At 42.8% G+C, this 17,021-nt stretch overlaps 1 protein-coding gene across 1 annotated transcript; it reads left to right on the plus strand.

Annotated features, from left to right (window-relative positions):
* Positions 1-15,814: 15,814 nt before the first annotated feature.
* LOC147611024 (uncharacterized) lies at positions 15,815-16,447 on the plus strand. Its single transcript, XM_086785322.1, has one exon. The coding sequence runs from the start codon at positions 15,815-15,817 to the stop codon at positions 16,445-16,447; it is 633 nt and encodes a 210-aa protein (XP_086641448.1).
* The last annotated feature ends 574 nt before the right edge of the window (positions 16,448-17,021 follow it).

The following is a 17,021-nucleotide window of genomic DNA, read 5'->3' on the forward strand; positions in this document are numbered from 1 at the left end:
ATACTGTGGTTGAGTACAATGCTTTAATTTGTGAATTAGAGGATTTCTTAAAAGAAGGGGTGAAAGAGATTAAATGCTAGCTTGAATAATGTGGTTGAGTACAGTGCTTTAATTTGTGAATTAGAGGATTTCTTAAAAGAAGGGGTGAAAGAGATTAGATGCTAGCTTGAATAATGTGGTTGAGTACAGTGCTTTAATTTGTGAATTAGAGGATTTCTTAAAAGAAGGGGTGAAAGAGATTAAGGTCGGGGTGGATTCCCAGCAGATCATCAGACAAATGAAAAGGGAATATAAGGTAAGAAGCCCTAATTGTAGGAGCTTTATAGAAGGTCAATGGAGTTGAAAAAGAAGTTTCTACAGGTTTTATAAATTTGTCCATGTTAGTAGGAAGGATAATCAAAGGACTAATGAATTGCTACTCTAACTTTGACTTTGCTTAAGATGGCTAATCCAAGGCTAATTAGGCTAAATCCAAGATAATCTAGATGCTACTTTCTTTCATTGGTATCAGAGCCATGTCTTTGATCCATTTCCATCTTAGTTTCAAGAAAATTTGAGGAATTCTCGGATTTCTTGATTTTCTTGATTAAGAAATGGGGATCTGATGATCTTGTTGAGGGAGAATTGATCTTGCTTGAGTGGAATTAATCATTTAATTCATCCTTTTCCTAAGTTTTGGGGCCATGGATGGTAGAGGACCAAATTCTAAGGGATTTGCCCCTAATGTTTAAATCTTGGGACCAAAATTGGGGGAAAATTGCTAATCGTGATTAGGGATGTTGATCAAAACGTTTTCTCAATAATCCTCTCCTCTGTGCAAGTTTCCATAGCCATAGCACTGATTCCCAATCAAATCTTCTTGCCATTTTTTGGGGAAATCATCAAGCAAGCAATTACTTCTTTTTTTTCATGAAGCTTGAGGATGATTGATGCACTGGGATGCTGCCGCCAATTGCTGTGCGTTTTTGGAGATTGTGAGCTTAGCCATGGCCATTGGGGACTAATACGTTTTCTTTGAGGTTGTGGAAGCCCTTTAGCCAACATCTTGGGGACTAATACATTTTCTTTGAGGTTGTGGAAGCCCTTTAGCCAACATCTTGGGGGTTCAAGATGAAATCGACGCCCGATTTGGTTGCTTTCCTTCCCTCATGGCCGCCTGCACAAAATCGCCTTGTGCTAGCAGGTTATTTTCAAGTTTAATCACCATGGTTATGGTTAATAAAGCTTTTGTGAACCTTGTTACATAAGCAAGAAAGTTTAAGGACCAATATTAATAGGGATTTGCAACATTTATGCAACAAAGGGGCTGCATTTTTCTTCCTTAGGGTTCCATGGGGATAGTATGGCATAAGATAGCTTAAGTAGTTGCTTATTATGCTTTTAGTCATCCGTAATCTTGGTTAAGCATCTGCATTTGCTGATTCCTTCAATCTTTCCAACTCTAGTGATGCAATTGATTTCTTGCCATTGGTCAAATATATGTGCTATTCATTGATATTGAAAGCTATATGATGCCTCAATGATGAAGACATGTGCAACCATTTATCCTCAATCAAAGCATTGGGAGAACCCTAAGCAAGATTTGATCACTCTTGTCATTTTCTTGGAAGCAATTTACGGATTTAGTTCTATTTTCAGCATTTTCTTGGCAATTATGGACTCCCATGGTTCAATTGGTGGCATAGAGCTCTTTCATGCATTGTTACATGCCATTGGAAAGTTGTAGATGCCATTCATAGCCATTCTCATGCTATGAGATGTCACATGACACGCATGAATCATACTATGGGATTGATATGAGTATGGAATGAAGATGTATGCCATTGATCATGTGATGCAAATGATATGAGGTATGCTATATGCTTTTGTGTGAAGAGGCACATGTTTGAGCATTATTAAGGGCAAGTGATTTAAGAGGTACATCACAACCCATCTGGTTTATAGGGGTAACCCTTGGATGCGGGGGTTGTGGTCCTAGCACTGGCGGTGGTAACGGCACAGACTGGACTAAATTTGGGTTCCTTGGAACTATGTGTTGTGACGGTTGCTCGACAGGTGGTGCAGGCATCAGTGCGGGTACTTGAGGTGTGTTTGACTAGGCTAGTGGTGCCTGATTTGCGAACATATGCTTAATACTAGGCACTCCTTAGATTGATGGCCATACTTACCACATGTATTGCAAGTCCCATTGAATTTAACTCTGAATGTGGGACATTCACTCGTGCTATGTGGTCCTAAGCAAACCGAACACCATTGTTGCTCTCTTCTTGGGTACATATGGCTATTTTGAGGAGCTCGATTACCCCTAAAGTATTCTTGGAGAGCCTTAGTAAGGTCAGCTATAGACATTCTGAATATCTTGGGCTCCTTGGCAATAGGTTTTACAGTCATTGGCTCGTTCCTAGATACTTGCGAACTAATAGACTTTTCTCCGAAGACACCTTTTTACTTGCAATCATCAAGTTATCTTCTAACTGGATTGCATTGGCAGTGACTGCTTTCCACGTCGTAAGACCTCTAATGACTAGGCCATTGTATATGTCCTCGTGGCACAATCCTCAGATGAATCTATCAAGAAGTTAGTTGTTATTGAAGCACTCATCGGGAGTACAGCAAGAATCTAGATGCTTTAGTCGACTAATAAAGTCTTTCACCACCATTGACTCTCCGTTCAGCTTTTTGGAGTTGAGATACTACACCCCAAAGCACACCCTCACGTATGTATTCTTTCAAGAACAATCTCTTGAGAGTGGGATAGTGAGTACGCTCTTCAACCCTTAAAGTTCAATACCAATCTCCAAATTTTCCACTCAAGGTTAAGCCTAAGGCTTTACACTTATGTAGCTCATTGTGCTCTTCCAAGGAATCACACACGTGTTCAAAAACTTCAATGTGCTTCCTAACATCTTCGTCATTACCACTGAAGTTTTGAGTGAGCTTGGCAACTTGTACCGCCTTGCTTCTAGGCTCTCTCTCAGGTATGCCACGCATGTTTTCCACAATAGATCGTCCAATCGTTTGAGCAAACGCTGCTAGATCACTTAAGTGAGTAGGCATAGCTGGTGGAGACACTTTTGGGATGGCCTGGTTGATAGGAGTTGGCATTGGTCTTGGTATGTATGCAGCTGATGCAGGCATAGTTGATGGAGGCACTTCTAGGATGGCCTGGTTGACAGGAGTTGGCGTTGGTCTTGGTATGTATGCAGCTGACACAGGATATGATATGTGACTAGGCATAGCTTCTCTTGGATAAGGGTTCTAATAAGGCATTCGTGGAGCATACGCCATTGGCATAACAGGAGGCGTAGGAGCTACATGAGCATGAGTAGTGATATGTACATATAGTCGATATGCATTGGTACACACTGTTGTAGGTATTATACCACTAGGTAGCGGTGTTGTACTAACTACAGTGGTAATGGGTGCACTTTCTGTCATGCTCATCATCGCAGTAGGCATTGTGGATTTCCTAATGGTGCCAAAGTTGGAAAGCTAAAGTTACTGCTCGTGGGCTCAACCTGGATTGAGACTCCATGCGAAACAACATACGAAGGATCTACGGGACTCACCAAGGGAGTCTCCAATTGTGACATGGCTGGTTGTTTAGCCTTGCCCATATCCAAAAATCTCATAGGGCCAGTTGAAACTAGGTTCACTCCCCTATTCTGCCTCTCGAATTGGATAATTCTATGGATAACTTCACATATCATTTGTTGTTGTTTATCTAGATTGGTGGCACTAGATGTAAATCGTATGACTTCTAACCAACCTACATGGTATGTGTAACCCATGTATAGGTCAGTTAGAGTCTCCGTGTGTAGGTCATATTCCCAATTTTCATTGAGAAATATCCCATCTAAACTTGGTGTGCCAAAAGGTTCTCTCAAAGTGGACACAATGTCACTTCTTGTGGTTTGTTGACTCTAGGTGCCTCTACTTTAGGAAGAGCGTCAAAAGGTGGTAGCTCAGTAGGGCCTTCATTAAATGAAGTGGGTAGAATATCCACATGGACACTCTTTGGGAGGGCAGGGTCTACATGAGATGTGAATGGCGAATCTACTTTCCCACCTCCTTCGTTTACTTCACTTGTCGTCGCAGGTTCAGAGCGCATAGCTCTACCAGAAGTCTCTATTAGACGACTAAACATGCTAGATCCGGGTTGTGGGGCCCAAATTGGCACGTTTTGGCTTGCTTCCTCAGAGTTCTGGGTAGGATTCCCTTCCATGACTTCAGAGTCAGAGGACGTCACTAGCCACTATTCGTGGATCTTGGGTTGCACTTCCTTGGGTTCCAACTGCTGAAGGCCAAGATGCTAACGTGGAGAGATGGTGTGAGCCTGCGTAAACTGAAACGCTTTCTAGTTGCTATGACTCTAGCACCCGACCAGAGCATAGATGCATGTGATGTGGGTACCCTACGGGCGTTGGAACTACCCTTGAAGCCCACACAAGTGGTTTCTCAGGTTTTTCGCATCTCGTTTTTACTTGTTTTTGTCTTGTTTTAAACCCGTTTTTACCCCCTTACTTATGGTCGAAACTAGACTAACGCGTGTGATAGCTCAAGATGAGCGTATCGTTCAAGGGGTCCTAGCGTGCTTTATAGCACAGTGTTCGCCTACTATCCGGAGCTCCCATGGCTCTCAGAACACTCTATTTGTGCCTAGGTGTGAGGCTTAAATTAGAAAGTCTAAGGGTGCCTGTGGGGAAAAAGGTGAAGGCTTTATCCCACATGCCCACTCCACTCCTTGGGGGGGTAGACTATATATAGAGCTTCACTCCCCTTAAGCTTTCACTTGAGAGAAAGCTATGGAGGCTCACTCTCCTATATATATATATATATATATATATATATATATATATATATATATATATATATATATATATAAATATATATATATATATATATATATATCAAAAGACCGAGACCGGGGTCGATTGGGGGTTTTTTCTTTTATAATTTTTTTTTCCAATAAAAAATTTCTTTCCATGCAGGTTGGGTTGATTTATTTTATTTTTTATTTTACTTTAAAAATATTTTAGCTCATGTGCACCTAGGGCTAGCCGCTTGCCCCACCGCGACGCCCTTTGCGGCTGCCCCAACACAGCAGCACAGCACGTAGCAACGAACGCACACACTAACAATAACTAACTTAGTGCTCTAATAGAGCTAACACATAGAACTGAAATGAGTAGAAAATGAAGAAAATAGAACTGAAAAATGACTGAAGAACAGCAGCAAACACACAGCTCCACAAATCTGCGCACAGCAACATACACACAAACACGCCTCTCTTTGCCTTTCCTGTAGGATAAAATAGACTTCAAACAACAGCCCGAGCTGCATCTGGAGCTTGGTGCAGGGTAATTCCCCGATAGCGGTGCCAAAAATGTGCCCTCTTGCCGCACGTGTTGGAGCTAGGGACTTGCCAAGCACCGTGTGCGAGCCAAGAATGGCTACAAGCACACAACCAAGAAACCAGCAAGCTCAAAAGAGGGAGTAATGGTGTGTCACTCATCATGGCTCAGACTGCCGTCGTGAAGGATTCTCGCATCACGAGATGAAGAAGGAGCCACCGCCCGGCGCCGCTGTCGTGCTGCCATGCAATGCTCGATCACTACACACACTCTCTCTCTCACACACACACACACACACTGGGGAAGGAGATGGAGAAGATGAAGCAAGAGCACTCCTTGTATTCAACACTCCAAGCATGAAAGGTTTTAGGTTACATTTGACTTTTATATGTGACCTAGCCGTTCACACATGGGCGCCCACACATGGCCGGCCGATCCTAACCCTTATCCTGATGGAATTTGAGGTGCACCTCTCACCGGCGATCACCCAATCCCCTTACCCTCTTTACATGTGGTGCGCCGACAAGCCCGACCGATGACTCAGAATACGTAAAATAATTATATGACGTAAAAAGTAATACATCTCAATGTCCGCCATAGGTTAACAATGACAGAACATCCTCTGTAGTGTCGGCTGGCCTTAGTTTTCCCTCTACCCATTCCTTTGTTTGCCCATAATGTGGGTGAACTGCATAGCAGTTGTCCCAATGGCATTTGCACAGATGTGGACAGTATAGCCACAAGGCTACCTATGTCTCTGGGTTCTCTAGCAATTGAGAGTTCCTTCCATGTGTGCGTCTCGTATCTATTCCTAGGGAATGAATGGATGGACTCATCCTATGCATCTTCCTCAAACATTCTTGATATCATGTTTCCTTGAGATCCCTCTTCCGTCTCTTCTAGAATTGGAGTAGGTACATCCAATTCCCTTTTCCTTGTTGGCTTGTTTCTTGGATACATTGTATCCTTGACTCGGTTAGCCCTTAACTTGGCTTCATGAAGTCGTTGACACTCTTCTAAATAGGGCCCTGGCTTCTTCGAGCTTCCTTATCTCCTCTTCGGCATTTGGGTATTCACCAACTCCTTTAGGGGTTGATGGTCTTTCCCCTTGCATCTCTTGATCAGGCTCTTTTGGTATGACCGCTTGATCCCTCTCTTCTCTTGATTGAGTGGATCTGGTGTCAATCGTATCTTCTTCAGATCCATCTTGAATTGTGACCCTAGTGTCACCCTTACCCACTTTTTTCACCCTCCTCCTCCTGCCAGGTCTAGAAGTGGTTGCATATGCTAGGTTCTTCCCTTTATCCCCCAATTGGGCTTGGGCTCATGTCAGGACATTGAGTGGGCATGATGTTTCTAGGTTACACACTAATGGTCCGGACAGTGGCCTAGTTAGAAGTGGAAGTTGAACCACTTGCGCGATATGGACAGTGGCCTAGTTAGAAGTGGCCTAGGTTACACACTAATGGTCCGGACAGTGGCCTAGTTAGAAGTAGAAGTCGAACCACTTGCGCGATATGGACAATCTTTGATCAAATGATCAATCCCACATTTAGTACAAGTAAGCACTGGCATGTCATTGGTGGCATGTCATTAGGGGGTGCAGTCAATTGTTGAGGTTGGTGTGTATGAACCACATTCTTGTTTGGACATTCAGCGATTTGATGCGGTCCACCGCAACCAAAAAATTGTAGCGGTCCTCTTCTCATGTTTGAGTTTATGTCCTTACCCTTCCATTGTGCCGTGGTTTGAAATAAAGGTACTAGTGTGTTATTCTGTAAGACATAGAATTCTAGTGCAATCTCCGCAGCTTCCTCATAGTACTCACCACTGAGTTCTACTTCACGCACCATATCCATATCTTCTGATAGCTCTTCAATTAATACGATTTTAGCCTATGGTGGTTGTGGTGGTAGAACAGGTGGTAGCAAAGGTGAAGTGTTATGTACCCGAAATATCCCCCTAGGTAAATAGGAAGAGTTTGACTGTCTTACAGAGCTGAAGTGATTTGCACAAGTGGTGCTAGTAAGGCCAATGGAACTCTAGGTTCTGACAACTGTGCTACTGTTTGGAACCTTGGATGTCTACACATGGAGGTGTCATGATTCCCTAATTTTACATAGTGCGCACGAGAGAGTAATAGCCTTGCTCTTAACTGTGGGCATTCTCAGTGGTAGTGTGATTCAATCTGCACATAGAGCACCACACGAATTCTCTACGAGGGTAAAGATGGGTATGCCCATGGCTAGATGATTCTCTTCCATCCTTTACCTTTAATTTTTCCAGTATTGCATTACCGAGTTCATCCACAGTCATGTTCCCGACTTGCTTGCTCCGAGTTCCAATCTCTTAGTGACTCAAAACTCGCGAACTGCCAAAGATAATTTGACATCTTCTAGTTGTGGCAATTCCAGCTTATTGTCTTCATATTCAATTTCTAGTTTACAACATGCATCCATAGTATTCGGTCGGGCTAATACCAGATAATCATGCATCTTGTGGTCTCGGACTCCTCTCCAGAAGCAAGGCAATAATTGATCATTAGTTAGCCTCTCCCATGGTTTGCACCTTGAATTCAAGTGCTTGAGCTGAGACACATAGTCTCGCATTCGACTCCATTTCCTTTTGTTTGATGTTGTTGTGCAGTTATGCCACAGGACTCCATCTGTCGCCACTTCTACAAAGCTTGGCACAAACACATTCTTGAGCCATGTGAAATTAACCTTATCTTCGGGTTTGAGGGTTTAGAACCATTGATGCGCTTTTCCTTCTAGGGTCAGTGAGAAAGCATGAATCATGGTTACATCACTTACTGGCCCATAGGTTTCGCATGTGGACTCAAAGATCTCTACATGTTGAATCGGATCCCCAACCCCAAAGAATTTCTGAATGAGCTTTGAAATGATGGGTGGCTTCATTTGGGAGGGTCGAGATTCTAAAGCAATGCCTAGTTCCCTGACCATTCCTCGGCCCATTTCCGCAGCCATATTCAACAAATCCATCCTCGTGGCCACATTAAGATCTATGGTTGGATTGAGGAGCTACTCCCCCCTACATAGACCTCCTCCTCTTCTTACATTGGCTCTTCTAGCCATTTCCGGTCTTCAGGATGGTCCAGCCTCTTCATTCTAGAATGGCTCATCATTAGTCGCCTCTGTACGCCTTTGTAGAATTAAGAGCTCCATGTCTAGTAAGAACGTGGGATGATTGATCATCTGCTCGATGTCCTTCTTGGTGTATAGGCGGTCTTGACTCTTCATTAATGGGTTCTAAGTTTGGAATTTCTCCCTCACTCCTACCCATGCCTGATTTTGGCTCTTCGCCACGTGATTAAAGTAAGTTCACACTTCCCATCTCCTTTTGTTTAGCTCTAGCCCTTTGAGTATCGAGCTTATGTTTCCTTAAGCTCAATGCCGTTCTACTTCAATTCTTTTCAGATCTAATTCTACTTCCTCTGAGGTTGGGAAGAATACTTAACCTGTCCTAGCTGCGTCTTCCATGTATCTTCTCATTTAAGGGGTGCCAGTGTTTGATAGCCTCAAATTTGAAGGTTGGATAGGTACTTCTTGCCTTGGACCAAGTATAACGGATCTTCATCATTTTTGCTGGTTTAGAGACCAAAAAATCCCCGAGCTATATTAATGACACCGCTAGATTTGGTAGGGGAGGGTGGTTTCTCCTCTTTCCCAAACCCAAAGTATCGCATCCCTCCTTCTTCCATGGATTATGATTTGATATGCTATTTTGCTGCCCCAATTAAATTTTGGTCAGATATTGTCAACTTGTTTTTTGAGGCCGTGAGATTGCAAAGAGAACACTTCACGGCATGAAATGTCAGAAAACTGTTCACGTCGTGAATGATTTTTACACTTTCACGTGTTTAAAATTTTTGCTTTGGATTAGAAATCCATGTTACCATGTTATAATTTTTACTGGTCTCAAGAACTTCCTTAACCTTAATCCGACAATATGGGGATTATGAAGGGGATACAGACCCCACTGTTCCATATGGGATTGATACGTTTGAAATGACTCCCCAGTACTACATGGAGGATCATTTTGGGCAAGTCAAGCCTGTATATCAAGCGTCTGCTCTCGCTCACAAGAGGGCAAAACCTTAATACCTTTGCCAAGAGACCACCTCTTCAATGCTACGATTGTGGTGGACCGCATCGTGTAGCGGAGTGCCCTAATAGGCTACAGAAGATGGCTACTTAAATGCAACCAAATCAAGGGAGCACGTCAGGAATGACGGTACTTACATGTAATCGTTATGGCATAGATCATTTGATTGCTCAATGTCCACATAATCCAAGTGCACCCAAGATTACACCATTGAATTTGGTTCAGGTCGCCAATGAGGCACTAGGAACCACACCTGTTGTACCCACAAATGTAGGTCAATGCTTCAAAATCAAAACTACATTCTTGAAGAGAGGGATACTGCATCAATTGCTCGAGCAAAGAAAAAGAAAACGCGATGGAAGATATCGCATGCCACAAGCTCCAAACCTAGTTCAAAGACTAATATAGGGACTGGAGAAGACCTTATGTATATGAATGATCCCCTGAAGATGATTCTGATTCAATGGAAACCATGGAGACCAAAGCCACTACTTTAAGGGAGGAACCCACTCGGGAGCGCAACGAAGGAGAATTAAGCAAAGACATAAATCGGGGGAAACAAAAGGAAACTCCTCCTGCCCTACAACCAAGTTAGCTAATGCCATCTCGACTACCCATACTGACTGAGATTCTCAAAGACAAGCCACGTGGGCCAAAAACCCTCAAGAAAAAGATTGGGACTTATCCAAACCCAATAGAGGAGATTGAACGAGTGCAACACTTAAGGGGTTTGGTGGAAGAAACACAAAGAGAATTGGAGCCAGAATCTAGAAAAATCAAGATCCTAGACACAGTGTTTCCTACAAGAGTTCAGCCTCACAGGAGCCATAAACCATTAGCTATACCTAGTATCATTCGGGAAGAAAGTGAGGATAGGACATCAGGAAGTGGGCAGACACCCTTCTTGCTTGAAATAATGTTTAGTGAGGGAATGCCTGACCCCATCGAAGAGGAAGTGATTCCATCTTCACCAGTCCCTAGTCAAGGGCCGATATCTCAAAAAGTACTGTTGAATGTGTCCAAACTAATGGATTTAATGTCCTTTGAAATCAGAACCACGATCATATCCAAGTTATACGGAGATCCTGAGATATTCTTAGCTCTTCAGGCATTTCTCAATGGAGAATTGAAGGTGGGGTTACCACAATTTGCAAATATGGATAGACTCGACACGCTTCAAGATGTGGAGGAACATTTGGATCTATAGCCCAACCTAGATGAAGACTCGATCGTTGAAATACCTGTTAACAAGTTGGGACAGTACTTTGAAGGTGACAAATCTAATACAACCCTTCCCATTACGACCAAGGGATTAACTCTAAATGGAATCCTGGATGGTGGTGCTGGAGTGAGCATTGTGACTAAAAACTGCTGGGAATCTATAGGAAGACCTCACCTAGAAGTCACAAACATAGTGGTTAAGATGGCGAACGGAACTATAGCTAAACCTATTGGAATGCTAAGGGACCTTAAGATCAAGATTTTGGGATACAAGGTAAGGCGGCATACCTTTATTGTAATGGATTTCTCTAAGCATCCTATGTCATATCAAATGATCTTAGGACGTCCTTTCATGAGGGAAGCACAAATGGTGCATGACTGGTCAAAAAACCATGTCTACTTACAATTTTAGGACTCTGTCATTCGAGTTGATCTTGAGAATGGTTGCACGCATCCTTTAGGAAGCAAGGTTATCATTGATATAATCAATCGGATACCACTATTCACTCAGCCCCATTAAAGTATTGCTATACATGCAAAAAAGAGACTGATGATGGAGAAGATTCTCCTTATATGGATGTCCTACCGGGCATGACTGAGTCAGATAACGTAGATTGGGTACACCTAGCGGCAACCATAGACACATGGGGAAATAGAGGCACAAGTTGGGTAACACTTGAGGGCAAGATATGCCACCATTAGTGCCAGTAAACATGATAGGTGTTATGCACTTGACTTCTGATGGCAAGAAAGTGGCAAACTCCCTTGACACTGAAAGTAGCGAAGACTCTGACCAATGCGACTCCGAGTCTGAATATCAAGAAGAAACTGACTCTGAGCCTGATAGGGGGTATGAATTGAATATTCACCCAAGTGTGGAAGCCATGTGCTCAAGGCCTCGGACAGTAACCTCTTGTAGTTCATCCGAGAGTGAGGAGGACACAAGTGAAGATCGATCAAGTGAGTCTGAATCTGATATAAACAAAAATTAGAAACTAGGTAAGAAGAAGACGAGACATAAGCGACAACGCTATCGAGCTAATGTACGAGCTAGAATAAACAAAGAGAGATCCACTGCAGAATGGCTTAGTTATGTAGGAGCATATGACGCTCATCGGAAGTTAGTGTGGATAATTGGAGAGAATTCCTCCAAAGTGTCATGTGGTGTAGTCCTCAACCTCATGACATCGCCCAATTAGAAATTGAAGAGAAGCCAAAAATCAGTCGTACTGCGAGAAGGCGTCAAAACCGAGAGTTAGCTCAGCAACAAAAGGAAGCAAAAATTAAAGAAAAAAGCATGGCACAACAAGAACCGGTAGACTTACACCCCGCACCCGAGCATTTCAAATCTTTTACTAGGGGAACATAAAGTCGTCTACACAAAAGCCCAACGAACGCCTACCAATGGGAGTAGCGGTGTCTACGATGGCCCGGCAGTAGTTAAGGAGATAGAACTAGCAGATCCAGGTGAGGAGTCTAAACCAGTTTTTATTGCTCAAGACCTCACCAAGATGGAAGAAGCTACACTTAAGATGCTTCTTAAAGAATTCAAGGACATATTTGCTTGGACATACCATGATATGAAGGGTGTTCCACCCTCTATGATGCAACACACAATTCCAATGATTAGCACTCCTAAACCAGTCCAACTACGTCCCTACCCAACAATGAATCCTAAGTATGCAAAGATTGTACAAGAGGAAATTGAAAAGCTTATAAAATGTGGATTCATATACCCTATTGAGCACTCAGAATGGGTTTCTCCGATAGTCATTGTACCAAAGAAGAATGGGAAACTCAGAGTGTGTGTTGATCTCAGAAAGGTTAACGTAGCACCGAAGAGATCATTACCCCTTGTCGTATCGGAATATGTGCTTGAAAGAGTTGCAGGCAAGGAGGCTTATAGCTTTTTAGTAGACGGGTACTCTAGTTATAATCAGATCACAATTGCATTAGAGGACCAAGCTAAAACAGCTGTTATAAAGACGGAGTTTGGAGTGTTTGCCTTTCGCGTCATGGCCTTTGACTTAACCAATGCACAACGATTAATAAACATAGCCTTTAAGGAATATCTAAGGGACTTTTGTGAAGCCTTCTTAGATGATCTTTGTGTTCATTCCTCTTGGGAGATGAGCACTTGATATGTTATGAAAAGTATTTGAAAGAAGGTGTAGATTATATCGCATCTCATTGAATCCTTTCAAATGCCAATTCTGGGTTAAACACGAAGTTATTCTAGGGCATATAGTGTCCAAAAATGGGATTTTCACACCGACAAAAGTAAAATCAAGGTCATTTTGGAAGTGCCCCACCCACCAACTATAAGGGAATCTAGCGCTTTATGGGCCATGTTGGTTATTATCGAAGGTTTATTTTATTCACTGAGATAGCTCGACCATTGTACAAGCTTCTCATTGAGTTTATTTGGACCGAAGATTGTGACCGTGCATATGAGTTATTAAAGAAGGCCCTGGCGAGTGCTCCACTCTTGCGAATGCCTAATTGGGATTTAATCTTCCATGTGCATATTGATGCATCAAACTTTGCTATTGGGTGTCTACTAACTCAACCTGGAGAACATAAACTAGACTACCCCATTAGCTTTGCCAGTCGTCGCCAGTTGAACGATGCTAAAATGAACTACACCACTACGGAGTGAGAAGGGTTGGCAATGATATATGCAGTAAAGAAATTTTGTTATTACCTTCTTGCCACCAAGTTTGTTTTCTATGTGGATCATCAAGCATTATTGTATTTGGTGAACAAACCATGCTCCACAGGAAGAATCACATGATGGTTGTTGATTCTTCTTGAGTTTGATTTCATTGTAGTTGTGAGACCTGGCAAAAAACATGTCATGGCTGATCATTTGTCTCGCATACCTAATGGTGAAGCTCCTACGGGAGTTGATGGATGACTTACCTGACACTTCCTTGTTCATGGTGGAGACAATGCCTGAATGGAGTGAGAAGATTGTTAACTTCTTGGTTAATGGTTTTCCACCCAAAGAGCTTCGTAAAGATCTAGCTCGAAAGCTAACCAAGGAATGTAAACCCTATTGCCTAATGGCCGGGACTCTTTATTATAAAAGAGGAAAGGATGATATTCTTAGGCATTGTGCCCGAGAGGATGAGTATCTATATATTTTGCAAGAGGCACATATGGGCATAGCTAGTAGTCACTTTTTAGGAGACTTAACTGCGCAAAAGATATTGCAATCAGGGTATTGGTGGTCCACTATGTTCCAAGATGCATCACTTTTTGTGAAGGGTTGTGATGAATGCCAACGCTACAAGAAACCCCAGCGGAAAGATCAGATGCCCCTACATCCAATTAAAGTAAACCAACCGTTTGAAAAGTGGGGTTTAGGCTTTTTGTGAAGGGTTATGATGAATGCCAACGCTACAAGAATCCCCAGCGGAAAGATCAGATGCCCCTACATCCATTTAAAGTAAACCAGCCATTTGAAAAGTGGGGTTTAGACTTTGTGGGTCCAATTAGCCTAGCGGCCCGTAACACACAATCTCGCTATATTATTGTGGCCACTGACTATGTGACCAAATGGACTGAAGCAAAAGCGACACATAAGATAGATGCGAGGACAACAGCCAAGTTCCTCTTTGAAAATATAATCACGCGCTTTGGTTGTCCTTTGAACTTATGAGCGATAATGGTACGCATTTTATAAATGAAGTGATTAAGGAGCTCACAACAAATTTCATGATATCCCATTATAAATCTACTCCTTATTATCCGTAAGCGAATGGCCAAGCCGAGAGTACCAACAAGACCTTAATCTCTATTCTGACAAAGATAGTTGAGGCTCATCGCACGGATTGGGATCTAAAGCTTACGTTAGCTTTATGGGCCTATCGTACTGCGTACACAGTGGCTATTAATTGCACACCACTCAAGATGGTATATGGCCAAGAAGCAGTCATGCCATGGGAATTTGTCATTCCTAGTCTTCGTGTTGCTACTCAAGAGGGCTGGGATGGTAATCCCTTAGTAGAGCATTTGTATATCCTTGAGCGGTTAGACGAAGAAAGACAATTGGCGGTGTACAATGCCCTTGTAGATAAGGATAGAAGGAAGAAATGGTTTGATTGCCACATGAAAAACAAGGACATCAAAGTTGGGGATAAAGTCCTGATGTATGGAGTGCGTAACGAAAAGAAGAAGCTAAAATATGCTGGTAAGGGACCGTACAAAGTATGTGAAATTACCCCGCAAGGCACCATCCAAGTGGAGACTCTCGACGGAGTTGAAACCATTGGATTCCTTAATGGGAGTAAATTCAAAAGATACTATGAACCCCTAAGCCAAGAGGAATTACATGCAATCTATCAAAGAAGGTAGCTAAAGAACAAGCTGAGCTTAAGAAGATACAAGCAAGAGTTGAAGCTAAAGAACGTCATGAGCTTAAGAAGATACAAGCAAGAGTTGAAGCTAAAGAACGTCAGTAGCGTGTTAGGCACCAACGAGAGGCCATCTTGGGGGTTACGCAAGCATTTTTCGAGGAGGCAGAGGAGGATTCACTAGAATCTGACCCGCCTCTATGATACCCAATTGAGCTATAGAGTACTTACGCGTACTTACGCGGGAATGTGCTATATAATGCATTATTGGATACGGGAGCTCAACACAATTTGCTGTCATATGGAGTGTGGTGTCAACTTGGAAAACCACCCTTATCCAAGAGTACCATCCAAGTTAAGGGTATCAATAAGAAGAAAACCAGTGTCTCGGGATTTTTGCACTCCTATTGCCTATGACAAGGGGACTGTGGTTCAAAGCTTTTTGGTTATGCCTGCTCTGGTACCATGGAGGGAACTGTAAACTTAGGGCGCAAATGGATGTTAGCCACCAAGTACAATATTGATTGGGTAACTAGGCGAGTTACAATGCAAGAACCAGCTCTCAGCCTGACCACTTAGGGTCCCGCACCTAAGCCATCAACTCTAGACAAAACGCTAGATTAAGAAAAAATCACAAAGTCAAGTGGCTACACCATCTTTGATTGTTTGCCACCCCTCTAATGCTTCAACGCCAAGAGTGGAGACAGGCAGTGTGGTCCCCAAGGCTCCGCTTACTTTACCAAAGAGTACGTACAAATGGGTCCCAAAAGCTTCGTTATTAACGGGGCTACCTCTACTGCTCAATCTCGTTCAGACAAGAAGCCTCATAGTAGGAAAGCAGCTACCCGCCCTAGAAAAGGCAAGGTAACATCACGTTGGATTCCTAAAATATTATTAGTAGCCCAAGGGTACTACGAAGGGAATGACCAGATTTGGGTCCCTAAACATAAGCTGAATTCCTCTGCATTGCCTGTAAAATCTTGTAAGCCAAATGTTGCCACCCCAACGACAATTCAAGACCGTGGTAAGTTAAAGATAACGGAGTACTCCACACCACTTCTTTCAGAGCTAGTTTGGATTCCCAAACGATATCGATCGATACCACCTAGCTCAGGAAGGGGGGAGTCACAGGAAGCTTCTAGCTCCTCATGCCATTCACACGTTGATATAGAAGTTTCTGCATGCTCTACACGTACCCTTGTCAATACCCACCAAGAAACCAATGGGTCTGTCTCCCCTTGTATAAATGTATCATCAAAAGCCATATCCTCCATTCGTTCATGGTGGGAGCATACACTACCATCTCTGCAACTTGATGTGGCTACAAGGGTCATAAAAAGCTATCTGTCCACATCACCACCTATAACCTACTGGGGACAAATTGATTAAAAGGGGCTACAACATCATTGCAAAAAAAATGATATACCCAAGGGGGGAGCATGTACTCACGTTCGACATTCTCTTGCTTCCTCCCTAACCTTCTCCCATGAACATGTAACTTCCAAATTCGAGGGAATGTATATATATAGCTTCATACACAAAAAAAATAATAAAAAGAGCAAGAGCACATTAAGAGGAGAGTGATCTACACACAATTAGAAACTAGATTGACTTGTCTTCACATGAACCTAATGATGCTATATCTATGTTTGCAGATATGGCAGTTGCACGAGCATCACACACTTCATCCACTCCCACCTTTGGTGAGAGGTATCATCTGTACCTTTCTCAGATATTTCACATGTGCTATCCTGTAATTAAAACCGAATTAGGTCATATAGATGTACTAGCCATAGGGAAATGTTGAGGAATTAGAATGGCTAATTCGCCTATTGACCACCCACGACTGACCCCTACTCCGTAGAGGATGTATCCCCGATAGCCCAAGTCTTTACTTTTCCACAGGATGACTATCCTCGCATAGTTACATTCTTGACGAGTCTATGTGGATGGGAGGACGAAG

This window comes from Cibotium barometz, chromosome 48 (genome assembly GCF_041138505.1).
Source record: "Cibotium barometz isolate CiBa-2024 chromosome 48, ASM4113850v1, whole genome shotgun sequence".
NCBI lineage: Eukaryota > Viridiplantae > Streptophyta > Polypodiopsida > Cyatheales > Cibotiaceae > Cibotium > Cibotium barometz.